The sequence below is a fragment of the Megalops cyprinoides genome, chromosome 14 (genome assembly GCF_013368585.1).
Source record: "Megalops cyprinoides isolate fMegCyp1 chromosome 14, fMegCyp1.pri, whole genome shotgun sequence".
In the NCBI taxonomy this organism is placed as follows: domain Eukaryota; kingdom Metazoa; phylum Chordata; class Actinopteri; order Elopiformes; family Megalopidae; genus Megalops; species Megalops cyprinoides.
The window spans coordinates 23,990,822-24,018,576 of NC_050596.1; the positions used below are offsets into that span (position 1 = coordinate 23,990,822).

A 27,755-nucleotide genomic window follows, 5' to 3' on the forward strand; every position below is an offset into this window, starting at 1 on the left:
ATATATGCATTGACATGATAGTCTGAATGACGAGTCTTTGCTTTTTCAGATGCTCTCTCTCAGCATTGCAATCAGAACTGCGGCGAGGTTTTGGTGATAGGAGGAGAGAGTAAAAACGGGAAGTCGAGTGCAATGTACCACCGCTTTTACACGGTGAGGGCTCTAGTCTTTTTGGGAAAAGAGAATGCTCGGGTATGACACAGCCACTAGCTTACAGTCATCTGTCAAGAGCAGGTCCACTCAAAAACAAAACAAAAACAAAAAAAGAATAGACATGCCATTATTTAAAAAAAGAAAAATATGCCATCAACCCGCCATCTCACCAGTGTCAGTGCTGGGAGCCAGTCTCTGTCAGCTGCGGAGCTCTAAGCCCTCCCCCGCTCTTGAGTAATGGCTCGGCCCCGCTGCTGCCGTTGTCGGCGGGAGCCGCTGATGGAGGCTGCAGGATTTGCCTGTAAGCCATCCTGACTCCACAGCCTGGCCCTGGAGCTGGGCCTATTCTGGGCAGAAGCCCTGTAGCAATGCTCAGGGGCTTCTGGGGAGAATGAGCTGAAATTATGGAAAAGAAATAATGAATTATGAAAACTGGAGTAAACGCTTTTTAATTCCAATTTGTGGTGTTCGCTGGATGTTGTTACTTAGTCTGAAGCGATCAAATGACTACTTAAGTGTGTTTCAAAGAATCGGTCCACAAGTTGTTTTTTTTTTTTTTTTTAACCTAGGATGTGTGTGCATGGCTTATTTTCTGTAATCTTCAGTGCACTCTGGAAATAATGAAATTCAGTATCAAACAAAGACTTTCCATTTCATTAAGGGGAGATAATAAACAAGTTGTTCCAGTGTTGCTCTCGGATCATCCATCCCTCATTATGCGGGAGGCTCCATGCCGCACGTATGAAGCAGCCTGACATCAGAGCCGCTGTCATCCGAACACGGTCTCACCCGGCTGACACGTCCGTATTCTCACGGCATTGATCTCCGCTGCGGTCTTGCAGGAACGCTGCGAGCCTGTTATGTGCTAGCCTGACACTACACCTGACTTTCCTGAAGGCCCGAGAAAAACAAGGCGTGACACTTCAGGAAACGTTGGCACCGTAGGTGTGAGTCCGTGTTGTGTTGCATCGTAGAGGACAGAGTATCAGACAGTAACCACAAAGTGAAACATCACACAACTTAAAACGACTTCTGCTTTCTGCATGGGGATGGGGGCTGGTTTTCATTCAGTGCATCTACTCACCAGACCCAGTTCACTCCTGTTTGGGACATTGTACTCAGAAGATGGTCAAGGGAAAATAATAGAGTACAGGGGTGGTTCTTGACCCATCAGCTACGTCCATGCTAGTCACATTTGACTGTATATCCAGGCTGAGTCCATGTGCCTAGCCTGGTGTGTTCTGGGACAAGGCACCGGGGGTAAGGTGCATTCCAGTGCAAGTGTGCTGTAATGATGAGGGATGTGGATTAGAAGTTGCATATTCTAAATATACTCGCAATTGCCATGAGCAGGGTAAGCTGCTTTACTAGCAACGCCATTGCATAAATGGATAAAAACGTAAAGATGTGAGTGCGTCTACCTGGCACACGGTGCTCTTCACAGACCAATCTGGCTGTCAGGCTCCCATTTCTCCGTCCGCAGAATGACGTCCAGGCTACGGTATGATGATCACTGCAGTACAGAACATCTAACAAGCGTCATCCTGTTCGCTCACTGTTCTGCTCCTTCTTCATGTTCAGTGTATTCAGCGTCAGGTATGTGCATCATATGCATTTAATGTGCATCTGAGTTATGTCGTACATCGTCATAATAGTACTTCATTCATCCGCTCTTGATCTTACATTAAACGCTGAGTACACCAGTGGGGACGCAGGTATAATGGCCAATGGATATAAAGTTTCAAAGTGTCTCCAGATGAAAATATATAAAACGGATCAGAAAGGTTCAGGGTTAAGAGCACCTTGTGTATATTGTACAGCTAACATAACCTTCTGGTTTTTGTTTTAGAATGCTGAATTTTGCTTTTTTCCTGGAGCGTGCAATATCAGCAGATTAAAAAGTCCCCCAAGCCATCTGAGTGCCTGTCTGTTTCTCCCCCCAACATACATTTTGCAGAAGGAAAAGGCTGTTGCGATTATTGTTATTGCTAACATTATTAGAAACAGTCATTTCCTTTGGACATACAGGGCTAGTGATTCACCGACCAAATGTTCCAGATTTGATCTTTTGTTCACGCTTGGCTTTTTCTTAAGGGAATGGATGAAGTTGAATGAAAAGCAGTAGGGCGTTTGAGAAATTATACCTCATTTGGAGGGTTATTTGGAGGCAAAGGCGTTTCTGGCTGCGCCCACACAATCAAGGTCATTTCATTCCAGCAAGCGCGCAGGTGCATGGTATGCACACTGCCTCTGCTGAGGAATAATATAGAATTTAAAAGAACCCCACCTTTCATCCACTCTAACCAAGCTGGGATTCAAACTGTGGGGTTCATGCATTTGTTCTGACTTAAACATGATTGAACTGTTTAAAGCCAATATTTCACAGGATGCCTCTGATTGGACAGGAATTTGAGTCACCTGTTGTTCCAGGTGTCTGCCGGCTCATGTAAGGCCACTGCGAAAGCCCGTCAGGGAGTCAGCAGGAAGACAGACGAAGAAAGACGGAGTACATTCAGACTGAACATTAGCGTCTCATCCGCAACACTTTTGATCAGGATCATTTGCATGTGTAGCCCAATGTTGCCTCCCTTAGAGCACCATTAAATCAGGATCAAAAAGCTACATTTCAGGAGCAGGATCAAATGCTGCTGCTGCCTAAGACCCTGGTCAAATGGTGTGAAAGTATGATGACAAAGAGCAGTGCATAAGCCGGCACCTAACCTTTAATGTCCTTTTAAATTTGGGGTATTAAATCCACAAAGGTTCTTTTTTTCCTCTACTGATTTGACAAGCTCAGTTATTCCTAAATAACAGCCTAACTTTCCTGTGGTCTAGTCCCTCCACATTTCAATCCTGAATTTTTTTGCATGACTGCCCCCCCATCCCAAGCTCAGGTAAGGTTGAAAAATGGCCTATCTGCAGTTAGGGCTGCATGCACCTATTATCTTTATGTTATTTTTTAGCAGACACATTTCCAAGACACAGTCTTTCTTACATTTGTATGTGACTTGTCTCTATGGGTGAATATTTACTGAGGCAGCTATAGTTAGGTGCCATTCTCAAAGACATGATTGCACTTCTCCATCTGAAAACTGAACCCGCAACCTTGTTACAAACACATCTTTTTTTAACCAGACTTTTACACACATGCATGAGCAGTAATGTCACCTGCTGGAAGTGGAAACCTGGAAAGTTTGCGGTTGTTTTCTTAAGCCATCATTGCAACAGCTTATCTCATAAACCCACATACAGTGCTATCAGCAAGGAACATGCAGGTTGCCCTTAGGGGCTGTGTAGATGAAGAAAACGTAAAAAAAAAAAGAAAGAAAACAGCAGATCTCAGAATTAAGGGCTTGACTGCTGCTATGACCCAGCAGCCTACCAGGTGCTTATACCTCTAAAGACGGGAGTCACAGCCCAGGGGCCTCCATAACAATGTGGAAAATCACCCCCCAGTCCAGGGACTAAATCTAAGAATACCACCTACTTTAACCTTGGGCCCTCACTGAAGCAGAGACTCTTGTGTGATTGCATCTCTTGCGCAATGTGCCAGTCTGCTGAAGCATAAACCTCGGGCACAATTGCCTACTAAAATCACAACGAGCGGAGGTGCTTTACCAGAATTTTGCTCATGTCCTTCGGCTCCTCATTTGATCACCTTGGACTGCTCCTGCTGAGGTCATTTTTTCTGTAGTACCTAAATAAACTCCTTTAACCTTATGTGGAGGTATACTCAGAGTTCTTCACCCCTGTGCATCAGTACAAACCGCGCACAGGAATAACGAAGACAGCATTTAAATTGGACAAGACGACAGACTTATGTGAGCAGCAGTGACAGCTTTCAGACTGCAGACAGATTGCAATGGCATGATCAGAGTAGAGGTGCATCTCAGCTCAGTTGGGATGTCTCGAATTTTACAGCTGTAAAGTTGACATTCTTTTCTAACAGTGTACTTTTTTTAAAAAAAAATAATACCGCTTATATAAAACCTGGGATGAAGCTTCCGACCTCTCATGGTTTCACTGAAAGTACATTACTGCCCCCTTCTGGAATAATCTGCACTCCGTCAATGCACTCCTAACATTTGGAGACTGATTATCAATTGAACAGCTAATGCACACTCGATAGTGAAAGACATCCTCAAGCTGCAACAGCAACCTCTCCCCATCTTCTATAAATGATGTCTGACTTCACATAAACAGAAACTAATATAGCAATCTGGCAGTTGTGTCTCAACATTTCTGCCATCAGCGCTTTCATTACCATGTATTGGGGCACATTACGTGCCTTGAGATTCCATATCACAATCACCTCATGTTAGCATTATATGGGCAATGACTTCTGTACTTCCCTAGTACAGCGTGTCAAACTGCACATTATCGTCACCTCATAGCCAAAGCCAACCCCGACCAATATGAGCTCATTGAGACAAATTGGTTGCAATACAATTCCAGTCAGGCCACAATTCATACAGTTCCTGACACTCATGGAATAAGACAGTCCAGGAAACAAAAAAAAAATCTGCCAGTCTTTTCTCTGACCTACAGCAGTGTTTCCTTTCCACCCACCTTTGAGATAAGCTGCTTGATCCTGGAGATCTGCTATGCTGCAAAGATGCCGGTCAACAAGCAGCTGGCTCATACCTGTGGGGTCACATGACCAAAACTCCCATCCAATCAACTGCAGCTGGGTGACTAAACCTCAGGGGGCATGACCAGCAAAACGCTTGTGGTCCAGCAGTGGCTATTGCTTGACAGCAGACCCAGAGTGTCCTCAAACCTGAGGCTCAACAGTATGTTTTTTTTATATATATATATATATTTTGGATCACCACTCTATCATACAGTTTCATCACTCCTAATTGTCAGAGACACTTTTCTTTTTACAAGCCGATTAAGATTAACTACTGGTCCCAACCCCTGTGTTCTCTTAACAAAGAGGCTTGCCTCTTTCACCACTGATCAAGAGACCTTCCTCTTATTTAGGGTGGAGATCTGTCACCTGCCCGGACTTGGGGACACAGCCATTAGGACCCCCCTGGGGTGCCTCTGTTCATAAATTACAATGACGGTTTACACTATAACAGAGTACAACTTTCCTAACCTTATATTCCACACTACTGGAACAGAGATCTACTCCATCATGCAGATTCAAAGGCAAGTGTAACACTCATTAATCTTACTTTAATTATCTAATGAAATAAAAGACTTAAAAATTGATCATTAAATCTACATTAACGTTTACCTTCACCGTGACCTCTTATAGATGTTCCTGATGAATGAAATTAGAGATCCGGGAGACAAATATGAAGTGGTGCTGAACCTGAAGTCTTTCTTATTCAAATGCTCAGGGGTCCATTCAGCTAAAATTAAAACGCCAAGACAGAAGCATACACATGCACATTATTACAGTTGATACCCAGGGCATGTTTAACATAACGGTTTATTTGGATGTAAAAAAAAGGGACAAAAAAAAACCAAACAAACAAAATAAACAGCGTAGTGTTTTAACATGATAGATAAGCAAAGACAACCAAAGGTGGGAGTTTGGGTTTCTCTGCAGCCTGCATTTACAAACTCTCCTGACGGAAACACTCCTGAAGTGTCACTGTCTGCTCCTGAGACACATCCTGGTGAGAACGTGATGATCTAAGAGCTTCTTTTATGTAACATTTGTCCCAGAAAAGAGAGGAGGTGGGTCATGTACCTATCTCGCCTCCTCTCTCCTAACAGAAATGAGTCATGTAAAATTTACTCATTTTGTCTTCAGCGTTCAAATTTGGAGATGAAGTTAACTTAAACTTGATGCCGCCGTATTTACTGCTGTTGAAAAACCCAGCCACGCATCACGTTCCTGTAACATTGCTGTTATGTCGTGTAACAAAATTCATCTAGAGAGAATGTTTTGTGTGGGCCGAGAAAGCAAAGCTACAGTACAGCACTGTGCAAAAGAAAAACAGGTTTCACATGATACAGTAAGACATCCCACTTACAGCTGGAAAATATAATGGAAACCAAAAATGAAGACAACAACAGAAGTTTCTGTGCCAATATGGGTAAAAAAATGTAGAGGACCCAGAGTGATTTCGGAAGCATGTTAGACCAGAATTTCTTAAAAAAGAAAGATCTGAATTCACTAAAATACATATTTTTGGTATAGTCTAGGTGCCTGGAAATGGTCTGCATTCCTTCAAACAAGTCCTATACCTTTAAACAATCATCCAATTCATCTCTCGTTTTCAAGAGTGGCACATCCCACTGCAGACAGAAATCAATGAACTATCATCAGTGAAGAAGAAAAAAAACAAATCTGTAAATGTTTTAGAGGACAATGAATCCTTGCAACGTGATTCAGTTAAAAGCAAAAAGAAAATGTCACGAAAATGGCAACAATGACATGGCCTTCTTTAAGAAAAAGTGCTATGTTAAAATATAAAATCCAAGACAGAAGAAACATTTTTATGTCAAAGTATTCTCCATATATTACAAAATCTATACATTATTGATAATACCACATGTAATTTTATGCACATATTGTAGACTATAGCATAAAAGCAGAGATTGTGAAATATATTCTACAATATATTAATAAAATTGCAACTTAAATGACAGTGGCAATAAGCAATGTATTTTGAGATATATGGCTTATACTTTGACAAAGAACAAAACTATATTGTTTTCGATGTCATATTTGAACACATATTGGCATATTATGTTTTCATATCATGTCGGATTACAGGGTGGGCCTTAATTTGCAGTACTATAACACTGATGAACTGATCCAAAACAACTGCAGGTCGAAGGCCACATTTCCTCATAAGCAAAACTGGGGAAGGGTCCTATCTAAAGGAGGATCTGAGCACTGGAGCGGGTCTGAGAAAACAAGGCCTCATTCTGGAGAAGGTTGGACATTCATTGGGTCGTACCATCTGATCCATCTGTGGGGTTGAGGGGGCTGTCAGCAGTGCAGTGCAAATCAAACGGCTTTGACAGGGCCGAGTCTCTCAAAGCGGCCGGCTGTCAAACCACTTCAAACTCGCATCGTCTTAAACTTGGGGGGGGGGTGGGGTGGGGGGGGTGGAGAGAGTCAAAGTGCCACAGGCATAGCCCTCTGAGTGGCTTTGTTTGCGAGGGGGTGTGCACTTGTTGGCTCGCTGTGGTCAGGAAACACATGTGAGCCCCAGAGCCGAGCAAAGAAACACCCCTGGCAATAGCTGCAGTCCTGGGGAGCCTCTAATGGTTCCTTTGAAAGCACATTCAAGCTGAAGGAGGGAACGTGTTCATTCTGAGAACACTCCATAAGCAGGGTGTGCCGTGCCTACCTCCCCACCTCAAAAAAAAAAAAAAAAAAAAAAAAGTAAATGATTGCAACACGTCTCTGTTAGCTATATACAACCGAATACACACTGGTGCTCATAGACATTACTCTCTACTATATTATTGTACAAAATATAGAATCTCAAATATCTGCTAGATTTGTTTTTGGAGTCAAAATACAAAATAACAAAAATACAAAAAGAAGCTTTACATAGACATTTTTGTTTTTGAAAGTGTCTTCAGTTTACAAGTGGGGGAAGAGTACTCTAAACAGGCGAGGAACAGAGCAGTTTTATACTGGTAACTCAGGTATAAGCCGTCCACTCTCATCCCCATCGACCACAAATACATTTCGTAAATCTGTAAAACGCTGCATCCAGGAGAACGGTTTCAGAGAGGGCTGCTAGCGTTGCGGCGCTGCGCGTCACTCTGTTGAGTTTTCGCATGGTTTTGACATTGCATTTACTGAACCACTCGACAGCATACAAAGACAATGTGACTTTGTGTACATGTACGATTTCACATACATTTATACACATAAAACTGTCTGTGTTTCGCACATACATATATGCATCAGTGTCTTCATGCAGATATCTCTTGAGTAGTGTGGATCTTTCACCCGAATGCTGAGGAGAATACAGACAGAGGAGCTCCTCTGAGTACTTTCGGAGCTGTAGGATCGGTTCAGTCCAGCAAGGGGCGCTGCTTTCCTCTCCCCTGTACACACTGAGAAAACAAACTAGGGAGTACTATCCGCCAGCCCTTGTCGTGTCTCTATGCAGTGAATCTATGGAATTTCTTTGGTCTCTTCAGTTAGCCTGGCTGTCCCTTAGACTGCTTCCCACTGGTGCTCCTGCTGAACAGAAAGGCTGGGTCTTCTCCATCTCATCCCACTGGGGGGGCAGGTCTCTGCAGCTGGGGGGTGTGGCCTAGCATCATGAGGCAGAGCATATGTGTGTCAAGTCTCACAGCTTCTTATAGGTCCCAGTGCCTGATTCAGCTGAGGCTTGGTCTGCCCACCCTCAAAACCACACCCACACAGTTCCGACGCCCAGTTGGGTGTTAACTGCTGGGTGGCCCTCCATTGAGGAAGTAAGTCATCATTTCTCCTTTGCCCTTGACCTTCACCACACCCCGGCACTCCAGTGTGTAGTTGTAGGAGTTCAGTACCTGGTACAAGTCTGTGGTAACCTGGGATGTAAAGGTTAATAGGTAAGAGAAGAAACATTGACTGTATACTACATTCAATTAAATAAACATATCAAGTCTTTGTGGAGGTTGTCCAAATGTGCCTTAAGACCCTAAGATAGCCCGTGATCTGACTTACAACCGAATGGTGGCCTCAAAGTGGTCATTATAACCTGGCTACTCAATACCTTTTCCTTCTCAGAACTTTAACTACTGCCCTACATTGAGATAACACAAGGCCTCTAAAAACCCAGAGTAACCCTAGTAGTTACTCACTTTTAAATATCCCTTTGAAAGGAACACGTGTGACCAGATCTTGCAAAGGGGCTCAATGTCAAGAAAACAAAAACTGAGATTTTTAAGTTTTATAAAAGTACCCATTCATAGTTTGACATGATACATTACTTATTTAAACTGACCAACTTTTGACAGTTATGCTACTTTAAAAGTTGCATTTGCCCAAAGTGTGACTCTGCTGGCGTGAATAATCAGGACTGAATATCTAGAAAAATGATGTCACCCTTAGCAACAAGATGGATGTGTTCACCACATAAAATCTTTCTTTGGCTGAAAGTACAAGGTTTCATTTTTTAATCTACTTTTCATTTCATTGCTGATACCAATCATGGACACAGAGTATGAGAGCCAATGTCAAGGTGAAAGGAACAAAGATAAAAAAACGCTTCTAATCAAGCTCTCTGTTTCAACCTGAAACTGAGCTCATTAGTACTTACAGGTTCAATACACATTTGATACTTTCAGATGTTTCACTGCACCCTTATAAGACACAACCGCAAAAATGGAAAATTTGACAAGATAGTGAACATCTTATTTTTAAAAAAATGCAGCTGGAACTCTTACTTTGTGACATGCGTTACATAAGAGCGTAACTCCAGAAATCTGAGATCAAACAGAATTGTAGACACCTATTTGTGTGTGTGTGTGTGTGTGTGTGTGTGTGTGTGTGTGTGTGTGTGTGTGTGTGTATACATGCATGCTACCTGGATCCGTTCCGGCACACCAGTGCTGTCCATTCGACTGGCCACGTTCACCGTGTTCCCCCAAATGTCGTACTGGGGCTTCCGAGCACCGATGACCCCTGCCACTACAGGACCCATGTTGAGACCTGTGAAGGAGTGAACCCACAGTTAGCAACAGCTGCTCACTGTCAGGGTGAGCACAGGCCGCAGCGGTGAGTGGAGGGGCCTCCTCACCTATCTTCATCTTGAAGTTGTTGAAGGAGTGCTCGTTGATGTACTTCATTTGGTCCATGAGCCGCATGGCGTAATCGGCCAGGGCGCGGATGTGCGAGCGGCCGGCCCGGTCGTACGTGGAGTCGTTGAGGCCCGAGGCAGCCATGTAGGTGCTGCCAATGGTCTTTATCTTCTCCAGCTGACGGAACTGTTCCTCGCTGATGATCTGGGAGAGAGAATGGATATGGGAGACACATGGAAGAGAGGAATTTAGGGAAAAGAATATGGTCCAGGGAGAGGAGGAGGTGAGAGGGATATAGGGGGAGAAAGAGAGATACACAGAAAGAGAGGGGAGAGAGGGACACGGAAAAGAGGGATTCAGAGAGAAAGGGGGTCGGGTAAAAGAGAGAGAGAAAGGAAACAAAGAAGTGGGAGGCTGTCAGTGTCAGTCTAACATAGAGAAGAGGAGAAACCCTTGAAGTGGAACTTATTAATCTTTGTAATGTCAGAAAGTGAAAGTGAGTCAAAATTCAACTATTATGTGCACTTGGATGCTACAAGAGAATGAACACTGAGAACTGCAGCAAAACTCATTTTCACCAAAGATGAAACGGGCAATATCCTTTAGATTGTCTCACGCTCACACACACACACACACACACACACACACACACACACACACACACACACACACACACACACGCGTGCACGTGGGACCACGCAGCACCTCGTCGAAGTCGGCGATGATCTCGTTGAGCAGGCGCAGGCACTCCACGCCCTCGTTGTTGGCCTCCAGCTCCACGTAGAACTCGGAGAAGTTGCTGATGGAGGCGAACATGACGGCCACGCACTCGCAGGACTGGTAGTACAGCTCGTCGTTCCGCCGCTCCCGTGCCAGGAAGTGGGCCGCCACGTCCTTGGGCAGGATGTTGTGGAGGAGGCGCCGGTTGTAGGCCTGCAGCTCCTCCATCTCCTCCTTCTCCTCCGTGGCCTGTGTGTAAGGGGATCAACATGTCCGTCATGCAGAGCCGCATTTCATACTTTACATTCGATACGTATAATGGGTTGAGGAACCTACCCAGGCTAAAACTGATTGTACTATGATATAGTGACTATGATGCACCAAAGACTCACTGATTTGGCCCAGTCAGACATACCTGCTGCGGATGGCGCATTTTGATTCCATTTTGGTTCCAATGACTGACATAACATTACCCACTGTAACATTACACAACTATGTTATTCATGAACCCTATCTCACCCATCGATCAGTGCTATTACCACACTTGCAATATACGGAACACAATTTTATGCCAAGATTGTATTTTGGCACTATGTGTACTGAACTAGAAATTTCTCATCAAAGTTGTTGATATGACTCTCCCCCTTATTCATGGTCCCCCTTGAAAAGAAGGCCACAAAACTGCACTTTAAACAATGGTATCCTCACACAAAGAGAAACAAGAACTAGATATCAAGCATCAATCTGTTGTTTAAACATTTTCAACATTTTTCTGAAGAAAAAAAATGTTAGAATGTTTTGTCGCAGTGAATGGCAGACCTCCTTGAATAATTACCTGGTAGCTTAGAAACACTGAATAAGGTGTGGAACTCCAAACCACAACAGTCAACAGAAGTTTGTACTACACTTACAAAAGCAAAGAGCTATTGACCTAACAGTAATGGCTCCAGACATTGTCAAAACACTGGCTGTTTCTCTAGATAAACTACACCAATACATACACTTGGAGTTGAAAATAAAACCTGATATCTCATCCCAGTGTGTTATTTAATCTTGGGCTATGACATGTTTCTAGTATGCCCTGAAGAAACTTCAGAACCAGGAAGAAAAAAGAGAAGAGTTTGTGGTCTTGAGGGCTACACAGTCAGGCTGGCACAGACACAGATGTGCACGCACACACAAACACACACACACACACACACACAAACACACACACACACACACACACACACACACACCTGCAGCTTCCACAGGAAGTCCAGTCGGGCAGTGGATTCCACCTGCTGGGCATGCAGGTAGAGCGCCAGCACAAAGACAGTGAGAACCACCGGCGTCATGATCTTCAGAGAGACCTTTGAGTCCACCATGGTGCTGCCATTCATGCTGAAAGACAGATGAACAACCATCTGTGCACAGTTCTCTTGTTAAACAAATGAAGCGTATTTGAATCTGAATTTGAGAGACAGACAACATTGTCATAGAAGACCACCACTTCAATAGTATGACACAATGTAGTCTGACTGAAAGGTCATTATAGTGATTATGCTGTGCCAGCTTACCAGGTTTCATTCATGTTCTCTCTGCAAAGAAAAACAGTAGAAAAAAAAATCAGGGATCAGCAGCTACGTTGCTTAATTACGAAAATGGACGAAATGACAGAGTTTGTCTCACTACAGAAAAAAAAATGAATGTGCCAAGGCAGCACCGATCCATTACTGAGGCTATCCATTACCATTGACTGATACGCCAGTAAAGTAAAGATTGTGTAATTGAATTAAATGTCTCTGCTTGGGCCTGCTGAATGAATATCTAGTCTCTGTGATTTAACCTTGTGTTGGGTTATTACTCTGGCAGAGTGGTGCAGAGGTAGGAAAAACAAAGCCATTGATATTATCTTCCACCTGTTTCTCCTTGGGGGAATGACAGAAATGATATGGCCTCATTTTCTACAGCAGAGGTCACCAAACACTCCCAGCCTGTGACCGACTTAAATGAGTGATTGTATTATATGCCCTCATTCTCTGAAGCAGAGGTTACCCATCTTTCCAAGTCTCTGACCAACATAAATGAGTGAATATACCGCCTGCACTCCATCTCTTAATACAATGCAGTTAAGCATATGCTCGAATATGAATTTTTTGCTTACATGTTCAAACTCAATTTCTGAATGGAAGGGGAATAACCCACCTCAACCCTTCTCACCACCCACCACCCAACCCACAATTTGGGAACTACTGATGTATGGATTTTAGCCTATGCTGTGATACTGTTCCATCAAAGGAAAGATGGAAAACACAAAGATTCAAAGATATGTACCACGATTTAACATTATTTTACATGTGAGAATTGCTGCCTCTCTCTTCACTAAGATTCCTGTAGGATGTTCTTTGGCTTTCACCACCTACACTGAGTGAATGCTGGGAACTGTTTCACTTCAGCTTCCTATACACGTTGAATCATCAGAATATATTATACTCATTCATTCTGACCACTCCAAGCTCTTATCAAACCAGCCCTGCCCTGACCTTAACGGAGAGGGGGGGGTCAGTGTTACTCACATGGCGTTGGCCGTCACCAGCAGGTCCATGTTGTCGAAGAGCGCCACCTCCGGCACCTCGACGATGAGCACGTACAGCAGTTCGATGAAGAGCATAAGGAAGAGCTTCCCGATGCTGCTGATCTGCAGGAAGACGGAGCAGGCCAGCAGGCTGAGCAGAACGCAGGCGGAGAAGTACTGCGGGGGAGAGAGGCACACGGGAGGGCCTTACTGGTGGTCGGCAGCTCCGCTGTCTTAACTCACAGTAACATTTACATTACATTTACATTTATTCATTTGGCAGACACTTTTATCCAAAGCGACTTACAAGTGAGGCAGAGTACAACACAAGCAAAAAACCACAAGGAGGAGCAAGTATTAGAAGCACTGCATGGTTGGCCAGACAAGGTACAAGCTAGCTGGTATAGCTAACGAGTGTGTTAAACCATTAGATTACTTTTTATTTTTTTTACAGTTTAGTTAACGCATTTATGAGACATGAGAAGTTCCTTTAGGGGGTAGTGTTTCAGGTGCTCAGGTGCGAGCGGAAGAGCTGGGTCTTCAGTAACATATGCTCAGCAGTGTCTTAACATAACCTTTATCTGTATGTATAGAGGAGTTCAGATGCATGCATGAACGCATGAACACATGAAAGTCTGACATGTGGATGGCAATGGCTGTAAATCTAAAGCTGCAGCAGACCTACCCTTCTGTGTGTGTTGCAGGAAAGCAGCTGTACAACACATGTAACAGATGTCTCTCTGTTGTAAAGCAGATGAGACTATATGAGAAATAAGGTGTTCCTTTGTCATAAGTGACAATACTACAATGAAAGGGAGTGGATTCACATCAGAAAGGGCATGACAGCCCTCTCTCTGATGTAAAGCAAGTGAGACTATATGAGAAATAAGGTGTTCCTTCATAAGTTACAATACTACAACGAAAGGAAGCAGATTTACATTATGGAGGGTGTGGCTATTTTAAAATGGATGGACCAAAATTGAAAGGGGTACAGCTTCCATCACAAGCTGTGGGGCTGTCTGAAAGGGATGGGTCTATCTATAGACACCAGAAGAGGTGTGGTTACATCACAATGAAAGGGGGTGGGGTGAACATGACATGATGGGTGGAGTCTACACACCTCGGGGAAGTTGCAATTGGGTGACGCGCTCCCACAGAAGCCCTCCACTGTCTTGAGAGAGTAATTGTAGGCGGAGCTGTGGATGTGGCAGGCATTTATGCTGCTGGGGCTGATGTTGAACTCCCGGGCCAGGCAGGTACGCAGGTCACTGGTGCTGCAGGTGAACTGAGAGGGGGGACAAAGGGGCATACACAGCGGTCGGGGTTAACTCCAGAAGTGACATGGTTCCTCCGTTAACTACGATAACGACTAAGGGTTAACACCAACTGTCCAACAGTGTTCACCAATCCCCATGAGTCTGGGCACAGGGCCAGAGTCATAAATGGTACGTTACGACCGGTGTCTACGTTTTTAATTTATGAATATCCATGTTGTCCTCAACATTCCAAAACTGACACACAACATTATTCTTATTTTTATTGTTGTCAGCTTGCTTTTTTAGGTGTCTGCTCTTCTGGCAAGATGTGATTAACTGTGATTGTGGCAATGAATGAGAATTAACTCATTTATATCCAGCACTGTCGATCCCACAAGTTTGGAGCCATAAATATTATTTCTTCACCGTAAACTTCCTCAAAATTTTAAGCTCTTTACCTTTATTGTCTATTTGGTAATTTACAGTTTATAATTTGAATTCAGAATTTTCAGGACGGTAATATAAGGAGAGGACTCACGATGTTGATGAAGGCAGAGAGAAAGACCAGAATGATGGTGAAGACTCCGACCAGCGTGCTGTTGATCCTGGATTGGACGATCTTCTTCGACAGTGTCTGCAGAGGCACTGGGAATAGCTAGAAAAGAGGTTCCCTTATTCAGACGAATCTCCTTCTAAATATCAGGACACAGCATCTGGCAGCTAGATCTTAATATTCTCATGCTTCTTTACCTTTAATCTATTGGCGCTTAAGATGAGGAATTAATACTTATTATTGGCATTAATACCATTACACCTATAGGGCAGTGGTGGCTTTTATTCAGCACTTTTTCATTTTTGCAATCGATTTTATTATCTTTTATCTCCATAATATGCTGCCTTTAAGTTTTACAACGCATATAATCATACTCCTGAGAGTAATTGAATTTACCTAATGAGTGAACACGATAATAACATACCGTAACTTAAACCCGTTCATGCAATGGTCCTCTAGTGCAACTTCAAACCATTCACTTATTCGAGTTAATTAGGTACGTGCCTCAGTTCTACAATAGAGTGAGGTGGTGAGGTGTTTGAAATGTTGGTACATGCAGATTTGGAGCATTATGTTATTCTATACAATAGCCTATTCCGCACCGTGGTACTCTCCTATATCTGATCTTCATATGGGGACGTATAAGCCAGCCTTGTTTCATGGTTGAGATTCTCAGGCTGGTGAAGCTCCCCTACAGCTCAGGGTCTCACAGATAATGCTGACAGACCTGCCCTGCCTCCTCCTCACTGCCTTCCCCACACCATCACTCACACCCATCAAACTGTCAGGGGCACAACTCCCCTCCGCAATGAAACTGACAAAGAGCGGCTTCACGGAGAGAGGGGGAGAGGAATGCAAGGTCCTCTGATGTTTTCCATCACACTTCACTGTGGCTGTGTGCCGCTGTGGTTAAGGGACCCCGGCTTTGCAGCCTTGAGCCCGCGGGCCCCGTTCCCCCCCTGGTCAAGGAGTGCTGCCCTGCCTTTGAGCGAGATGCTTAACCTGAGCTGCCTCAGTAAATCACCAGGCTGTATAAATGGTTAATGTATAAAATGAAAGCCGCGGAAGCCAGCCTGGGCATGGCCATCTGCCAAGTGAGCGAACGCAGACATGTTCGAATAAAACTTTAACATACTGCAGAGGCTCGGACAGTGACGACCCGGCCGGCCTCTGCTCAGTGACCCCATCGTTTCTCATTAGTGATGCTGAACGTGACCGCCTGGGAAAATTGGACCGGTGTGCTGCTCAGCCAATGCCCTGGCAGTGCAGCCTCAGACAGAACCGGGCAGAAAAGCCTTCCTTACTCTCCCCTTTCTCAGCCTGAGGGAATCAGTCCCTTGATGAGTAATGGCCACTTCAGCCACACGGATTAACAATATGGTACACAGAGTGGAGACACTTTGACTATAATCCTTTTGTTGAGGGATTTACAGCATGAAAAATGAGGCTCTGTATTTCAGGCACAGCCTGGTATAGCTGTACAACCTTGACTGAATCTCAAGTGTATACAGAACCAACACATAGGCCAGGGAACAGCATCAGAAAACCAGCAGGTATTTTCAGGCCATGTTACATCAGCTCATACTAGTAAGTGAACTGTCAGGGATATGGGGACACTTGAGGTAAAGTTGCAATAGTGTTTATAAAAAAACGAATGTGGCTCCTGAGCGCCTCAATCTGCAAGGCTCTCATCAGAGAGCATGTCATACAACTGGGTTTGGAACCAGCCATGTCATCAGCTGATAATAACCGACAGCCCACAGCAGTGGAACAATATTGGCTTTGCTCCACCTGAGGTAGGGGAGGGTAGACTGGCCATCACTGGGTATCAATGTCTCGCTGCTCTAAGACACCCTGAGATTTGTCAGAAGCCTGATATTACTCAGATGACACCAGAGGAGTAGTACCTATCCTCCAATTGGCACCCACTTCTGGTGCACCGGTAAGAATACCACCTTATAAAACAGCAGTGGCAAGCCTTCTCAACTCATAACAAACAAGATAGTTCTGAAGAGGCTGTACCCAACCTCCTGCTGCTTTGGGCTATGGTGCTACATTCTCTGCTGTCCTGGGCTATGCTGCAGTGTTCTGTATTGTTCTAGCCTATGCTATGTCTTTCCGTGCTATTCTGAGCTATGCTGTGGTGTTAGGTGTTCATTATGCACAGTGCAGTTCTTTGTTGCACCGTACCAGAACAGCAAGAGGACCTACCCCGAAGCACGAATAAACGGCCGAGACGAACATGACGGCCAGCAGGAGGAACAGGCAGGTCACGTAGAAGCCAACCATGAGAGTGGACCTGAGGAAGAAAGAGACATAAGAATCAGAGAGGGGCAAGAGATGGAGAAAACGAGAGAGAGAGAGAGAGAGAGAGAGAGAGAAAGAGAGGCAAGAGATGGAGAGAGCAGATGTAAGAGGAATGTACGAAAAGAAAGACAGTGATGAGAGTGGCTTCCTGACACGAACACACCTCTCTGCACTTTTCCATCACTCCTCTGACAGAAATACCGCCCTTCCGGCGGAGAGAGGGAGCCATGAGTGACAGGAAATTCCATAACCTTCTCCATTTGTAACATTTACAACAGCGCCAGTCGCTTTGCACCTGTTTTATTGGGCCTGGAGGAGAGGGAGTCTCATTTGTATTCTCTGAGCTCGCGCTCCTGTGTGCCTCTGAACAATAAACAATGCTCTGCTTGGTGTCAGTGCTACAAAGCGGCACAGGAAATGCTCTGGTCTCTCCAGTGATCCAGCCAGGCTTTGGGGCGGTCAATGCCTCCCGTGCTGTGGGGAATATTCACAGTACCAAACTTCTGAACAGAACCCTCCACTAATAAACCACAGAGGGATACAGGCTGGAGCTGACATAGTCTGCCCAGCAGCGTAAGATTCACTCAATGTTGCTGTGCCTCTGCAGCATCTAAGTAAGGTTGTTACGATGTTGAACCAATGTTGTGATAATGCTGTATGTAAGAACAGGGATGTAATTTGAGAACTGAACTACTGAGTTTGGAAAATTGTCCATAAATCCATGTCACTCTAACTGTGAATTGAGTACAGGGAGTCAAGTTATTGATGGAATCTGGGCTTTGTTCCCTAGGCAACAGCAGAGAGTTAAACCATTTCAAAATCTTAGAATCGTCCCTTACATGCTGCATATACTGAATTATATGGTGGAACTAAATAAAATGAATAAAACATTCTGACAGCACCTCTGAAAAATGTACAGTGCATTGTATAAAAAGTGCGTAGTTACAGCATCTAGTGCTCTGATGCAACAGCAATGTTAATGTGAAGATGAGATTTATTTCCACGTAGTTTCACTAGAGAGTTGGCACCATGCAATACACTGTCCTTCAGCCATACACTGAAGGGCAACATCAGAGCATTCATACAACATGTGTGCATTTGCAGGTCTGCTGTCCACATTACTGTGTACGGAGCTGGAGCTGTCTGAAGAGCAAACAGAGATTCGGAGATACAGTGGGCTGTGCTGTGCTGTGCTTACCGTGGCACGACGATGACCTGGATGAAGCAAATGAACAGGAAGACGAGAGAGGCACAGGCAACGTACGCCCCAAACCTGGAGTCCACCTGCTTAGAGTACTGAGAGAGAGACAGACAGAGAGAGAGAGAGAGAGATGTGAAAGAGAGAAAGACAGAAAAAGAGGGATATGAAACAGAGAGGTGAGAGTGGGAGGACAACAGAGGGACAGAGAGAGAGAGAGAGAGAGAAAGGGGGAGATTTTATAACTCAATTTATAATAAGTATCAAGATGAAAGACCATCTGGTTTTCGCTTTCATGGGCGATCAAGCTTGTCACTATTACATGAAAATATAATGAGGCTTTGCTAAAAGATACACCTTCGCTCTCAGTTGGCCATCACTCAGCCACCAGCTCTTTCAAGCGCACACCCTCACAACACTTACAAGCTTGCATATGCACACACACACTATGCATATTACGGTGGCTTGCAAATTTACTCATACTCTTGACAAAGTGTAACAAAAAGATGATTTAACATAAAAAATTGAGCAACTCAGCTTTTAATGCTCAGATAATTGCAAATATGAACAACATTAAAAACCAAAACTGCAAAGAGTAATAGAGTATGTTTTTGTAGAAATCTGTGTGTTCTTTAAAAACAAAGATGTACAAATGTAGTCACACCTTAAAATTTATCTAAAAATAAAATCCTGTCGATGGAATCCAGCATTCAGCTTCCATTGTCTGAAAGTTAGCAGAAGCATCCGGAACTTTATGGATGCTTCCATCACCTGTGTTAACACTGGGTGTAACAGGATATTCCAATCCATTAGTAGCATTTGTCATTAAGGCTAAGAAATCATCAGATCATGAGGCATAAACAGCTGTGTACAGATTCTGACAACTTTTTAGGGTCATTAACATCCATAAGTCAGGTGATGGCTATAAAAATATTGACACATAGCTCAACATCCTGTTTTCGACATTCAAGGTAGGGACGTTACTTTGCCACAAGGAAGATGAAAGCCAACTTTAGCACAGCACAGTGTGAGATTTGTGGCTCAGCAGGCCAATTCAAACCCAAGGACTACCACGGGAGACTGTTTCTTTTCCTTTTTTCAAATCTGTCATCTTCATCAGACAGTGCCTCAAAAAGTACCATTCAGTAGGGGCTCCACTGGTCTGGTGATGCTGGAAGAGTTGCAAAAAAAACTAAAGGACATTTCTGAAGCCACAACAAAAATGATGCTGTACAAATCTGTCTTACTGCCAAATTAAGGGCAAGACAAATGGACTTCGAGGTCTGCACACACAAACTCGACGGCAGCCCAAAAGCAATGGCAGGCTACTGTTCAGTGCCCTTCTATTATTGAACAACATGCACCAGGGCACAGGAGAACGCCATGCGCCAGGGCACACAGGAATGACATGTCCTTTCAGAGACGGCAAAATACACCCAGAAACCATAGCCTGTTTTGTTTTGCATTTAGCACAACCTTAAGCGTATGCATGAAGTCAAACTTCATGCATACCCTATTATGTGCAGAGAAAGAAAGAGAAAGGGAGAAAGAGAGAGTGAGATAGAGGAAACAGACAGAGGGAGATAGCAGCACAGTTATTGCAATCCCCCCCCCCCCCCCCCCTTAGGAGTACAGAACCATGCTTGTGGTATGAAAAACCTCCTTAATGCACAGTGTGAGGGATTCTGGTCCTCAGCAATGCTGACACCCCCATCAATCCCCTCAGGGCTATTGGGCCAGGCCTATCAGGGCTTAAACATGTATGGATTTCACATTATGAAGCTGAGGAAGAGGCTCTCCGCCTCTGCAGTCCTGTCCGTCTGTTCCTACGGGGTGTCAGGTGTGTCTGATGGAAGGGTTGGAACGGGGACACCGCACTGAAATCACACAACCCGGTGAGGACCACCCTCTGACGTCATCATGCAATCAGGGCCAAGTGGATAACGAACTGGGCTTGCAGCCAGAAGGTTGTCAGGTTCATTCCCAGGGGTGTGTGTGTGTGTGTGTGTGTGTGAGAGTATATATAAACTCCTGGGAATTAAATATTAACAGGTATTACAGATACATAATTCGAGTACGGAAGGAAGAAGGCAATTTGCAACTACAAATTCAAGGGTTAGAACATGTAGGTAATGGAGGAAAACAAAAACACACCAATTTTTTCCCAACAAGCAAAGACTGTGAACCAAAAGGACCCCTCAAATATCCCAGCAGAGAAAGGCATCCGATACCAAACATCCCCGTGATTTTGAGAGCAGGTCCGTGAGGACATGTGCATGCGCTCCATCTCTCTCTCTCTCTCTCTCTCTGTCTCTCTCTCTCTCTCTCTCTCAGTGCATCAGTGCAAACCTGACTCCCCAGAATCAATCTCTCCTTGATTCTCCACAGTGACCACGGTTGCTGAGTAACCCCTGAAACAGAACCTGGGGGTTTCTGCACAATAGCAAAACCTGACCTCACCCACTGCACATCAGTGGAGCATGCCTCTACGTGCCCTCAGGGAACAATGAAATGAAAATGCCCTAGGGAAACCCAGGAGTGGTGGACCTGGTTGGACCTACCTAAATATTTGCAAGGGCTCCTGATAAACACATCCTGAGCTACATGACTGATACAGGCTTCATCAGGCTTGATTCTCATACAACACTCAGTTTGTTGTTATCTTTTCATGACCTGAAGAGCAGTGTTGTAAGCCTCAAATAGAACGCAAGTAGTAACCATTTTATGTGTTCTATTGATAATATTTAGGTGCTATGGCTTTATTGCAACAAGCTGTATGCAACAAAAAGACCAATTAAAAATTCACATCGAAGGAGCTCAGCTGTGAACTGAACAGTGCACAAACATAATTATTTTTCAAACGAGGGTAAAATTGTTCACTCTTAACATTCATAACGAACAGAGAGCAAACTCACTGCCTCATCCCTCTCTCGCTAACCCTCAGACACCTTAACTTAAAGAAAGACAGCTGCAATTATGCACAGGCCTTCCCAATTCCCATATACTGTCACATGTGAACTGTAAGACATTCAATTGAAAATTAAGGTACAATGAAATCTTTTAACAGCGGGGTTTGTCAGTGAAGAGTATCCTGCCACAAACTAAAGATTACAAACACAAAGCAAGCTGAATATAAACCTCAAACAAAGAATGTCTGTACAAAGGTGCACTGCAGTTATGTGAAAGGTTTGCACCATGAGAAAAGCTTGAGGTTGCTCTTTTCTTTTTGATTAGATTAGCTGAGCGCTCCACCCCTGGTACCCTTGAAGCTCTTTTTCACTGTCAGCAGCAGCTTTGAGAGGAGGGCCAGGCCGGGTCCAAAGGGCATTACCTTTTTCTCCAGGTCTGGCTCCCGGAACGTCAGGAGGAACTTCTTGACATGTTCGGAGCGCAGCCGGTCGATGCTCCTGGCGTCGATAGCCCGGCCCAGGAACTCGTCCACCTCGTCCTCCGGGTTCAGGTTTTCCTGGGTGTTTCTGAAAATGAAATGCCTAGATAACACAAGACGAGATGCTTTTTTTCCCCCTTCAAAGAGACAAGCAGGTCCTTAATCTTTACAGGCTTTATCTTCATGAGCCTGACCCATCACCAGCACACATTCATTCATGGGACAGATGCAATAAAGCATGTAAGCCAGCGAGAGCAGGGGGGGGGTCACTGCTGCATGCTAATCAGCACATTAGAATCAATTTCTCAATCAGGCGGATGAATTATCAGCGGTTTGTTTATCCCAACTGACAACAAATACGATAGTGCAGAGAGATTAAATCAACAGATACTCACGGGCTACACCCTTCCTGAAAGCTGAAACTCTTTGCAAATGCTCACTGTTAGGTATGATAATGCTACAGAGGAGCCCAGGATCAGTGTCTCTAATGGCGCGCACACAATAAGCTAATGCAATAATGGAGAGATTAGTCAACTGGAGGCTTTAAGGACAAAGCTGTTGTTCAGCAGGGGATTTTTCCTGAGCCTGCTTCTGCCGGCCATCGTGCCTGAATCGCATCGATAGCCGAAGTACAGGGGGGTGTGTACCACAGGGCGCTGCAGTCAATGTGTTAAACTGTGCGAGCCGCACACAGGAGAGTAAAGATGTCTGCTTTCCCACATCCTCTGATTCTGACAGGAGGACGTGGGAGAAGTCACGGGCGCTGACGTCAAGGCGTTCAGATAGGGGAGGGCGAATCAGTGGGGGTGGGTGTGGTCGAAGTAGGTGCCCACCCTTTGTGTCACTTGGTGTTGCACCCTTGCGAACCCATCTTGTGAACCCCCATATTTCTTGTAACTGAAGTTTTTGAAATGTGCATAATATTGTATGAGCATTGTCTTCATCTCCAATCTCCACCGGTTTATCCAATATGCTGGAATGTAAGGCATGCATGAATGCAGAATGAGTTTAAATGCCTGCACCACCCTCCTCACCACCACCACTTTGACACCTAACCCACATGCACTACAAGTCCCAGAGTTCCTTTCTGCCCCAAACCACAGATCACCAAGAAGATGAAGGACGAGAGGCAGCAGGCAGACTGTCACTGTGATTCTCAGGGGAACAAAAGAGTCCATCTCTTCTACTCACTTGTCCTTGGGGTCCTCGAAGCCCTATGGTAAAACAAAGAGAGAGGCAATGAAGCAGGGGCGTGATCTTCACCATGTTCTCTCATACAAAATAACAACATGGCATATGCTGCCAGTACCACCCAGCACCCAACAGGACAGTGTCCAGTGTCCACACGTCCAAATAGGGTAGGCATTTCTATACATTACATACATTTCTACACATTTCTATAGGACAATCAGTAGTCATGTATGTTTCTGGAATGGGCTTGAGGGAGAATGAGCCACACAGAAACTATAACACTAGAACATTCTAATACACTTAAGGCACCTCTCAGTCAAGGCTTCATGTGGGAGAATGTGCCAAGGGGACTGCCGGCATGACCACTGCGTCAAAACAGTACACGCCCACTCTTTCAGACAGTACTCTCTGTGCTTGTGTGGCTTTCCGCACTAGATATTGCAAAAAGTAGACATCTCTGAGAGATATTACACTCCCTCCCACAGAAGAGTGGCAGGGAGGTCTGTGTTTGTGTCACATGTGGGGGTCTCAGCCTGTCAAGGGGAGGTGAGGATGTCTGAGTGATCATTACTGTTCTGCAATTCTAATTATTACACAGGGGATTTTGGTGTTGTCTGCCAGCGTGATAAGAGACAGCAGCACCAAAGCAATGGAAGTAAGATGTTCATCGCAATGCAAATCGCATCTCAGCAGCGCACCGTGGTGCGGCACTGCCCCCTTCTGGACATAGGCGGTAACAACAGAACCCAACGAGTTCACAGAGGAGAAAACGAATGCTCTTGTTTTGTTTTGAGAAAAAATATAAATGACTGTTTTGCCAACATCAGCCATGGACTCTGCCTCACTTTAGAAATATGCAGACTCTTCTTTCTTCATACAGTAGTAAGCAGTTTTCATATAGCATGTGTCCTTCTAGAAAATATTTCCATTCACTAAAACTGAACAATAAATCCCTTTCAACCAGATCAGATGAAACACCAACATGCTGACAGCAGGCTTAGAACGAGGCAGTGGCACAGTCGATCCTACACACTCTCATAAAAAACTATTTCACAAACAAGGTTACAGAAAGCACAGTAAAGTGGTAGAAAAAAAAACAAGACTCAAACATCCTGAAATCCTACTGCTTTTAGAGGGCCGTGATTAATGGTGTGGTAGGGATCCTAAGAGATATATATGAGGCAGCTCATGACTCATTTCCAACGTCTGTCTTCCCATGCATTAGGAGGGTAGATTTCTCCATCTCTGGACCCTTTATTCTTTATCTTTACTGTGATGTATGAGATCTGCCCTGGGCCGGGGGTGCTGGGTCATTCTGGCTTCATCGTTCATTAAAGTCTCAAACTCCATGGAGAGAAAAGCACTCCAGCAAGTAAGTACACAATAAGTGAGTGTAAGAAAGTGTTGCTTTCATTTGTTACCTGACGTCTATAAAAATGTGCACATTTGTATCAAGCTTAAATAATAACAGATTTCTTTACATGCGTTAAAATCCAACTGAAAGTCAAACTACAAAATGTGACAACTGGAACCTATTAAAGCGACATAGGGTAGTTCTATGACAAAATATAACCCCAGGAAAGTGCATGGTTGGACATGAAAGTTTATGAGCATGCCATGTAACGTCCATTTCCTTAATGTCCAAGTCATATGCCGTGCATCCAACTAAACCCATTCCCTTTGCTTCAATTTCAAGCGCTTATTGACCTTTTCCAGAGAACCTACTGTAAAGTTAATTCTGAGTTTCAGTTAAATACACACGTAAGCCTACAGATAGCTCTTCATTGAAGTCCTCCTGCGGCTCTTTACTACTTTGGTCCACTGCTCCACCCTGCTGGCCTCTACCAACAGCAGATGTGCTGACACAGTCCTGGGAGGCGGGGAGGGGGTGTCATCTGATTTCTGTGCAGCTTAATTAGTCTAATTACTCCATCAACCAAACATATTAAATGCCTGTTCAGCATTGAGAATGTTTTGCTGCCAGAACATCTCTTGAATGATGGACCGATTTTGCAGGGCACCAACGTCAGTACTCTGAAAAACTACACCTATGGGGGGGAGAGAACATGTCCGGGGCCTATGTGCTTAAAAGAGAATATGACCAATCACCCCATTTTATTATATGGAAATGTATATTGGTCCACATCTCTGTCTCTGCCATTTATCTCCCTTGATGTACTGTTTCACAGTATATCTGATAATAGATGTTAATACCTGACACACCCCCGGCTTGAAGAAAAATGATTATAATGGCTGTAAAAGTAAAATATAGTAGCTTAACCTAAAAGTGTCTTGTGTGAGTGTACAAAAAACAAACACATACACCCAAAAGCTGCACAAGGCAAGCCTCCTAAACCCAAAAAAACCAAGGTGAAGAAACCAGCTCAGAGGATCTCTTCAAACCAGCTATGTCAAAACTCCAACAGCCACCAGAGCCACAGCAGTGGGCTGTCAGACGTTTTGTTGTGTTGTTGTTGTTTTGCTTATTTTACTTTTAAAAAAATGGCAAATCACAGCTTCAGGGAACCGAAGGCGAGCAGATCACTCCAACGCAGTCTTGCGAGTCCCAGGGAAACAAACAGCATATCAAATCAACCTAACGCTACGGTTGCTGTAGGCCCCCAACAAACAGTCTACTCCTGGTGGAAAAAAAAAACAATTTTTGCAAATGGCCTAAATTGTTGTAAGCACCACTTCAAGATTTTTAACTGTAGATTCCCTACATCATCATACATCACACTGCTATGAGGGTTACAGTGCAGAGAGACGAGGTGTATAGAAGTCCTGGTCCTCTCCATGTGCATGCTAGTGTTGCGCAAAGAGTAGTTCAGACAGGAGAAGTCGTTTTTACATCATAAGAACGTGGGCTAATCACTGAAAACCCCACAGAAAAACAGATGCACTTCAGTCCACTGCCCACTCAGAGATATATGACTCTGCCGCTCTGAACTGGGTGGCACAGCACGTAGGTGGCGAATCCAATGTAAATTACTCAAATGAGGTTCCTCCACTCTGGCAACCACCAGGTAGAATCTGAGGATGTATGTGCTTGTACACCTGTTATGTTGAAAAACCTTGAGGTTTTCCAGAATGCTACTCATTTATCTTTTAAGGAATTTCTCTTTGAAGGAACAAAACCTTCACTCACCTCTGAGTGGTATTTAGTGTATTATGCTTCTTCCGGAATGTTCCTGCCACAGCCATAAACCTGTGGGTTCTTACAATTTACAGAGCTGTAGGACACGATTCCTGGAAATCTTACAGAAATATGGCCTCTTGGTCAAGCAAATGTTTTTTATGAGCGTAACCTGGGATGGAGAATGGACAACACCTGTGCATACTTGTGCATACTGCAGGGTGGCAGTGTAGCCTAGTGGTAAGGAACACAGCTGGTAACTGAAAGGTTGCTGGCTCGAATAACCCGCTGGGGCACTGCTGCTGTACCCTTGGGCAAGGTACTTAACCCAGAATTGCCTCGGCAAATATGCAGCTGTAAAAGTGGATGACATGTAAAAACTGTAACCTATGGAAGCCGCTCTGGATAAGAGCGTCTGCTAAATGACAGTAATGTAATGCGTATAATGTGTAGAACTGTATGCCACAGGTCCATGCAAAGATGGACAGCCCTGAGACCCAATTAGCTAGGGGATGGGGATCACAGAGGTGGGATCTGAGAAGAGGTGATTACTCTAGCGGAAAGGGGAGTTACACAAACGGGGCACATTTAGAGTCCGCGTGAGACCACAGCAGCACCATTAGCGAAGACAAACAACAGAACCTCGTGAGTCACCGCGAGATTGATTGAACACAGCAGGAATTCGTCTAAAGAGGAGGAATTCAATATGGCCATTCTGCGGCATCTACAATCTGTGCTTTTAAAATAGGTCCCTGGAGGATTTTAATGATCGTGTTTTTTTTTTTTTTTGCTGTTTGGCTTTTGTTTGTTGTTTTTTCCTTGCCCACATATGGCTGCAAAGAGGCACACCCTGATGAAAACAGGTAGGGGCTGAGGCTGCAGAATGGCCTACCGCCCCCTCCCTCGCACGAGACCATGGAGAGGGAGAGAGACAGACTTGTGGGAAGAGCCACAGGAGAAATTTTCCCTTTATCGAGGAGCGAGGGCTTTTCCACGGCTCGTCTTCCCACGGCATAGTGCCCACGCATGTCGCTCGCCACATACTGCCCTCAGCCTCACTCTCACCCTCATTACTTCATGCTCATAACAGCCTGCCCCCGCCACCGCCATGCCCACCGCACAGAAGGAAACCACAGAGAGGTGGCGAACGCGCCCCCACACCTCAAAGCAGACCCTTTAAACCGTGCCACGGTATTCTGGTCATTTATTACCGCCAACAAAAAAAGCGTGTGTATTCTGGCCGTACACGGCCACGCCGCATCCGAGCTCCTCTCACGGCGCCCGCAAATGAGCAGAAACAATACGGGAGGCTGAGCGGACGCGAAAAACAAGCGCTAATTACACATTTCGGGATCCCTGGAAAAAATCCCTAATGATGCCCTCCGCAATAATCCTGTATTATTTAATTCCCTCTCCCTCCCCAGAGCTGCACACTAATTGGAATACAGGGATAGGCGCTGGCGAAGAAGCTGCGGGCCCAGAGAATAACCACGCAGAGCCGGCGTGAGAGAGACAAACACCGCGGCCGAGGCACCACAGAACTCTCCGCCCCCCCCTCTCTGGGGGCTTCACGAGT

The 27,755-nt window shown here is 44.7% G+C and overlaps 1 protein-coding gene across 1 annotated transcript in view; it reads right to left on the reverse strand.

Moving 5' to 3' along the window:
• Nucleotides 1-7,708: 7,708 nt before the first annotated feature.
• The window catches only part of adcy5 (adenylate cyclase 5), a 97,281-nt gene continuing 77,234 nt past the window's right edge, over nucleotides 7,709-27,755 (reverse strand). Inside the window, exons 9-21 of the mRNA XM_036545305.1 lie at nucleotides 23,044-23,066; nucleotides 21,796-21,940; nucleotides 18,465-18,562; nucleotides 17,171-17,258; nucleotides 14,945-15,061; nucleotides 14,271-14,435; nucleotides 13,152-13,327; nucleotides 12,153-12,173; nucleotides 11,832-11,976; nucleotides 10,579-10,842; nucleotides 9,873-10,077; nucleotides 9,660-9,784; nucleotides 7,709-8,661 (exon numbers count right to left, since the gene is read on the reverse strand). Of these exons, the coding sequence (XP_036401198.1) occupies nucleotides 8,533-8,661; nucleotides 9,660-9,784; nucleotides 9,873-10,077; nucleotides 10,579-10,842; nucleotides 11,832-11,976; nucleotides 12,153-12,173; nucleotides 13,152-13,327; nucleotides 14,271-14,435; nucleotides 14,945-15,061; nucleotides 17,171-17,258; nucleotides 18,465-18,562; nucleotides 21,796-21,940; nucleotides 23,044-23,066 (1,701 nt within the window). The 3' untranslated portion in view covers nucleotides 7,709-8,532. The remainder of the gene's footprint in view (nucleotides 8,662-9,659; nucleotides 9,785-9,872; nucleotides 10,078-10,578; nucleotides 10,843-11,831; nucleotides 11,977-12,152; nucleotides 12,174-13,151; nucleotides 13,328-14,270; nucleotides 14,436-14,944; nucleotides 15,062-17,170; nucleotides 17,259-18,464; nucleotides 18,563-21,795; nucleotides 21,941-23,043; nucleotides 23,067-27,755) is intronic.